At 34.4% G+C, this 7,291-nt stretch overlaps 1 protein-coding gene across 1 annotated transcript in view; it reads right to left on the bottom strand.

The window, feature by feature from the left end:
• The window catches only part of LOC104083353 (UDP-glucose:glycoprotein glucosyltransferase 2-like), a gene marked incomplete at both ends in the record, with an annotated part of 8,891 nt that extends 2,070 nt beyond the window's left edge, over positions 1-6,821 (bottom strand). Inside the window, 6 exons of the mRNA XM_009586816.1 lie at positions 840-934; positions 2,640-2,738; positions 2,818-2,941; positions 3,403-3,567; positions 5,019-5,150; positions 6,710-6,821. Coding sequence (XP_009585111.1) covers positions 840-934; positions 2,640-2,738; positions 2,818-2,941; positions 3,403-3,567; positions 5,019-5,150; positions 6,710-6,821 — 727 coding nt within the window. The remainder of the gene's footprint in view (positions 1-839; positions 935-2,639; positions 2,739-2,817; positions 2,942-3,402; positions 3,568-5,018; positions 5,151-6,709) is intronic.
• Between the last annotated feature and the right edge of the window lie 470 nt (positions 6,822-7,291).

Genomic DNA, 7,291 nt, shown 5'->3' with positions numbered 1-7,291 from the left:
GCAGGAATATATCTGCCAAGCTTGGGTCACAGTTCTAGCAGTCAGATAAATGAAACATTTCTCCTGTAACAAGGACTTGTAGTGCATATCCCTCCTTGCAGTTTTTTAAGCCTCTTTTTAGGACGTATTTGGTATCACATGCTCTCTGTAACATACCGATTTTATAATTCCCTTGGGATGGTTCCTATTTCATTCCTGATTATTAAATCTAAATGTTTTCCCAATTTCAGCCTCATTATTTTTCTAAACTCCCCAGAACTGAGTTTTTTTGTCACTTATATTCACGTGACATTTACTTGTATACTTTAAATTCTATTATTAATACTGAAGAACTTAAAAATAAGCAAACTCATAAATGTAGATGATCCTCCTAGCATACTGAAATACAAAAAAAATGTAATCTGTCTCAGAAGAATACAAACAGTACATGGGAAAATGGCCACTTCATGGCCACAGTTATGCCATACTGGAGAACACTACATAATGGTTCACACAAACAGGCATTATCCTAATTTGCCTGGCCCAGGTAACATGCTAGGTTACCTCATGGGAGAAGGTCTGTAACTGGGAAGAAATTCACCCTTTTAACACATAGTGTCATAGTTTGTCTCCTGCGTCAGGAGTCCATGAATCAAATGATCATTTACAGGCCTGTAAGATGCCGGTGCTGCAGAAGAGTAGAGCAAAATAAAAGCACAGTCTTGTAAGTCTGCACCTGACCCACAAAAAAAAAAAAATATTGTTACACCTTTATTTAAGAGTATAATTTTTGAATGTGCACAGTGTTGTTAAGAACATATTCATATTAATTATTTTAATAAAAACTGCTAGAAACTCACCAGGTGTTTCAAGGCATTTGAAAGCAGTCGTCTCCCAGCTGGTTTATCGAAATCGGCAATAATCCACATAGTAACAGCATATAATGCATCTTCATCTGAAAATTAAAGATAATCCTCATTTACATTCTGGAGAATCTGCTCATGAGTAATGAATAATGAATTAATTCTATTTGAGATTTTGAATTTTATGTGTACGTTTGATTGTTGACTGTAAGACTAATCTTTGCCACATGAGAATCGTTTGCCCTCTGAATTGAAATAAAATTCTTAGGAGGTACTTTATCATGTTAATATGAGAGAGTCACTAAAACAGCCAATCTATCATTGTACCACTGAAACAAGATGGCCCTAAATAATAAGGTAGCTCCAATTAACAAGACCTGCTTTACCAGAGGTTTCTTGTGAACATTGATGGAGGCTGGTCATACAGCCAGAAATGAAAAGAATTAAGTAGTTACAAGAATGCCTGAGTTAGGCCATTCACTTTCCCCAGCAGCGAAGGGAGAGTCCTTCAACCAAAGGCAGGACAAAACTTACCGTTTCTGGACACAAACAGGAATATACCAAATACAGCCCAAAGAAAGTAAACTACAGTATAGGTGTATACGCAGAAAATTTCCCCTTTTCCTGGTCTATAGCCTCCTGTTCTTTATTCTTCATAAAAGGGCAATGGTATATGAAAATTCTGCAAAATTATCTGTAGAAGAGTATCAGTCTACTCAGGTCTATCATATATCCCCTAAAAGGTAATACGTATAGACGGGAATTTTACAAGGTTCTGGTGAGATTCTAGGAAGAGATTATGATTAAGCGTTGTTGGGGTCTAGAGAAACGCACTGGGGACAGACATTTGAAATGTAGATTCCAGCTTAAAGGTTATGGGTTTTACACAAGAGATCTGAATCTTAGAAATGAGCCTATAGATTGAAAGCCAGTCATCATTTGACAACTAGCTGGGATATCCCTGTTGTTGGACTGACATAAATGAGCAGTTTTTAACTATCTACTCCTAGATGTTAACAAGGTACAGACTAATGCAAAATTCCATGCAGTATTATGCCCCCACTGATGTAATTATAATTTCTTTTAACTCAGAGGGAAAGTACTCGCATATGCAATAAGAATATTTTACATAAAAAAATATTGTAAATGTACAAAAAAGCGTGAGTTTTAGTAAGATAAAAATGTATAAATGAGTGATAATCCATCAGAATATATGTATTTTTTTCTTTTCTGTAGAAAGACAAAGCTTCAGATACCAAAATTAAACAATCAACTAGAGGAAAAATAATAAGGATACTGAATGCTAACAAGTAAGAAATAAAATCAATTATCTCTTAAACTGTAGAAATGCCTAATTTTGATATAGATATTACAAAGACAATAAAGTCTTGACTTGATAATGCTGCAAATAAGAGTCACTTGAAAACTGAATATACTCTTCTTAATATTCTCAAGTAAAACTATGTCAGTATGAAAACTGAGTCTGTTTTCGAAGCTGCAAGTCCTACAAAACTTTTTAACTTCATGTCTGTAATCGAAAAAAAAAAAAACACCCAGCCATGACATCCATCCCATTTTAAAACTACAAAATTTAAAATAACTATTCTGTTATTTATTATTTATAATAATATTAGGATATGATCTGGCTCCTGAAAGAAGATACTGGGATATTGGGAAATTTACTTATTTACATGGGATCCTTGGGATACTTACTTGGGATATTCTACTGGCAAATTTCAACAATTTGTAATACCCATATATATATATATTTATAAAACCCTTGAAAAATTAATATACCCTTTTTTGTTAAATACTTCATGTTGTCTGAAATTACAGCACTTTTATCTTGTGAGTCCAAAAAGGAGAAAGTAGAGAAGTCTTCCACATCAAATGGAACTGCAAAATGTAAAACACAACGAGTTAGAGTTAAACAAAGGAAAATCATAACAACAGCCAATCCGAGAAAAGTAGTTACCAGATGTGGATCTGAAATGTATGTATCTTCTTTCTGCTCCAAGAATAGTGGGGTTTATACGGGAGACTACATTGTGCTGATCCATAAGAAAATCCACTGCATTTATATGATCATTTAACAAACCCTGTAGTAAGAGAAAAAAATTAAACTTGCACTTTTATAGTTTCAAGACAAACAAAGACCAAGTATTGGTACAATCTTTCAACTAAGCTTAAAGCTTCTATATACACCAAGTTATGGACAATGTCAAGTCAAAAATGTATAAATATCACAGATAGTATTTCAAAATATCAGATACACATTTTTCAATGAACAACTGTTCATTGAACAACAATCAGCACATTCTCAGTTTCTGGTTGAAAAATTCCATATGATTATTATATGCTTAGTTGATACTTCAATCTTGTATAATCTAAATACACTGTTTCAAAACCATGACTGCAAATTAATTTAACAATGTAATTTCAGTTGTCATATTATTAATTTCAAGACATCTCATTATAAAAAATTTAATATATAAACATGACTCAAACAATCCACTGCCAAATATTTCATCTTGCGTTCATTCAGAAATGTTAAACATACCATGAACACTGCCCTCTGGAAGAATCCAGTGGCATCAACAATCCTCTGAAGAATAACTGTCTCTAACTCTGCAGCATCCATCTCTTCTCTGTTAAAAGGCACGCCATTAAACAGAACTTGAGGCAAAGGACCCAGGCCAGTCTTTTTATAAAAGCTTGCTCCTGCCTGATCATATCAGAAATATCACAGGATTAAATAGACTGTGGCTGACTGTAGCAAAAAATGAAACGAATAAAAAGAGACAATGAACTCTAATCTCCAAGCACCACTCACTGTCACACCTTCTCATGAGTAGCAGGGACAAAACAGGAAATGTTTGGAAACCAAACAGGACGCATGGGACTCATTCCTCAAATAGAATGACAAAAAAAATTGTAGATCTATATATGGGGTTTTAAACTTTTACTGTATCATCTTGCTGAGAAATATTATTTTGCTTAATATTCTTAGCAAAAAAAATTAAGTAAATAACATTGGAGAAGGACCTTGAGACAGTCACAGTTTGAGGCGGATTGACCTCAACCTTTGCCCCAAAGACAGCACCCCCAAAACCCTCAAAAGGCTTTTATGTTCAGAAGCCAAGCCTTATTTGATAAGAAAGCAGAACAGGCTAATTTTTCCCAGAGAAAATTCAGTGAGACAAATAGAAATAAAAATATATTGTAAGTAATTCCCCCTTCCTATTCTGTTTTGCTTTCATGTTTTCTTTCAGTGGCACTTTTTGGATGGCTACAAACTCTACGGCAGTATCTATGCGTCCATCTTTCTGTCACCGCACTGTCTCCTCCCTGATCTTCACCGCAGTCTCATAGTCCCTGCTCGAACTGGGAGCTTCCTCTTGGTGGGTCTCCATCTATTTTTCTTCCTTTAATATTCTCTGTGGGAAGTTTTCCTCCCCTAAGTGTATCCAGCTGTTTCCAGGGCAGAGTCAAACTGCCCTTCTATACAAAGCCTCCATGCAACTCAGTGAGGAACAAGCAGCATAAGGCAAACAGCACCTTTTTTTCTGGCTGCCCAGATGCACCTTTTTAAAGGAACATAATATACGTTATATAACAAATTTTAAAAGGAAATAAATAAAGTGGATGGCATGTGTCAGAAACACAAGATTGTATAGATGGCATGGCTGAAGACACATGAAGGAAAACAGTATTTTTATATATATTTTAGCAGAAAATTGTCTACATAATCAATTATAGATGAAAATATGTCTTCTCTACAGCCTTTAAATCAAAATCCATAGCTGTCTTTCCCAAAGGAAATTATAACCAGAAAGCACAATTAAAGGAAACAATGATTCACCTAGAAAACAGGATTCAGCTCCTCACCCAGAAGAGACAGGAAAACAGTATCTGCAGTGCGAGAGAGACCCCTTGACATGCTTACTAGAAAAAAAGTTGGGCTCCTGAAAGCAGCAGGCAAAAGTAAATTTTAATAGCGAGAGTAGTAATGCAGAAACACTTTCAACATTTCCACTGATGCCTGAATGGTGGCTGAAGAAAAATCTAACGCAAAGATAGGGTATTTACATGCTTTAACATTTAGCAATCTTTCAGCTTAGCAAATGCAATGAATTACGTACTGCAATATTTCTTACCACTTCGCTCTCAACATACCTTCCTCCCTTCATCATATTCAGAATGAACACCTAGTATACTCTGAACATCAGCATGGGGGTATTCGCTTCTAAGAACACCTTTCACATGATTTACTGTTAGAACATTTCCATCTTTCACTTCATCGTACATCTGTAAAAATTATAACAGAAATAAGTAAAACGCAATAAATTTTCAAACATGATTTAATAAAAGTAAATAAACAATAAAGTAAATATCATCTTTTTATAGTGCTGTAGTAATTTTTATATCAATATACTTTTATATTGCTTTTATTGCTATATTGCAGTTTTTATATTGCTTTAGTAAATATCAACATTGCACATATGCACAATTTTTCATCAGAGCACTGTTCTGATTAATTTATTATTATACCTTTAGTCTAAATCTGAAGTGGCAAAGTAAATACACTTATGTGAGCTGAATGTGAAAACTTTTTTCTCTCCACTGATTAGAGAAGGAATCTAAATTCTTACTACAAACTACCTAACCGTGGGTAGTTACCTGAATCTGTATGGGATGAATCCAAACCTGAATTACTCAGAGATACTTTTTCCTACAGTGATGATTTTTCCTTACCAATGCTATTTTATTTCATAGCATAATATTTTATTACTTTCATCAAACATATGAAACAAATTTGAAGTGAAAATTATTCAATCAATTTCTTTTCAAATGAGGACCAGTAGATTTCTCTCTATAGCGCTGAATATCGCAAACCTGTATTTTATCGATTCTATTTTTGTTATCTTTTAATTATATTTATAATCCTCTCCTTTTTATAATATGAAACAAAGTAAACAGAGGAACACAACATTTTAAAAAGCACACTGTAAATTGATATTTTGTGATCTGGTCATGGATAATAGTCACGCATGCATGTCAGCTCCTGACACTTGTGGATTTCTATTTCTCTTTTAAGGTACTCCTAGTTACTTCAATTCCTTTCATCTTAAGCTCTCTGAGTTTAACACTAGTTTCTAGGCACTGAACAGAATAATAGGAAACAAAAGTAAGAAAAAATGTTATGTATTAATACCATATTCTCTGATATAATTTTGCCTGCAGAGTCTCCACATAGACTGCTCACTTTATTTCCCTCCACTTCTCTCTCGTCTCTGAAATTCCTGTCTTTACACAAACCTGCATTCTCACACACAGAAAACCTGGCTCATTCATTAAGCTGCAAGCCTAGAATATTTCTATGTTTTCTACACCCATGAACAGCTCAAACGTGACCAAAAAAGAACTTATCTTACTCTGTTTCACTTTCTACACTAGAGAACAACCAAGAGTTTTTCAAAGCTTATAGGACTGACAAAGCGCTATTAAAATTCCTGTACTCCAAGAGATACAGAACACAAAGGCAGGCACATCACGTTAACGCAAATAATACAGAATCATTTTTCACAAGAATATACTGAAAGCTGTAAGGTATGCATCTACCTTTTTACATTTTTGAAGAAAACCTGTAGATAGGTAAAATTACAAGAACAAGTTGGTTTCCGGAAGAGGAAAATATTTTTGCAAATCATTCTATAGCATATTAATGCTATACATGTTTTTAATACTTTGTTTCCATGTAAAGTAAATGCAAATGTATCATGTTGTCACAAGGTAGCAAAATCCTAATTATATAGAAAAGTAGTAAGTTAAAAAAAAAAAAAGTAATTTCTTGCGAAAGAACTAACATTAATTATCGAGGTAAAGGCTTGAGAGGTGTCAGATTCCTCTGCAATGTAATTAAAAGTTCTCCAAAGAGCTATTCCAGCATCTTCATTTCCATCAATTTCTTCTTTTGTACTTAAAATGAAAACAAATCCAATTCTATAAACAAACAAAAAGAGATCATACATTTTAAAACAATATCAGTTTCACACACATTCTAATACCGACAGAGAAGAACAAGATGTTTGCATTCAAGTAATCTGTCCAGCATGCAGGCACAAAAAGCTGACAGCAATTAAGATTTCTGGGAGTCATTAGGATTCACTCACAGACCTTTCCTTCCTTATCTGATCAAAGGTTATGACATTTTTTTATGTTCCTGCCATCATCTCTTAACCTTGAGTCTTTGTTTTAGTCTGAGCATAATCTGTCTTTTATTTTTCCTGAAATGGGTGTCTTGAGTAGCTGCATGTAGACATGCTGGGGTCTTGATGCCCTGTCATCAATACATGCCATTCTTACCAGCCTTTCTCTTGCCTTTTTTGCCATTTGGGGCTTCCCAACCCTCCCATTGCCATTCATTCACACAGGCTGGATCGATGGGC

The sequence above is a fragment of the Fulmarus glacialis genome, unplaced genomic scaffold (assembly GCF_000690835.1).
Source record: "Fulmarus glacialis isolate BGI_N327 unplaced genomic scaffold, ASM69083v1 scaffold22570, whole genome shotgun sequence".
In the NCBI taxonomy this organism is placed as follows: Eukaryota; Metazoa; Chordata; class Aves; order Procellariiformes; family Procellariidae; genus Fulmarus; species Fulmarus glacialis.
The sequence above is the reverse complement of the archived record's forward strand: the minus strand, read 5'-3'. Positions and strand labels throughout refer to the sequence as shown.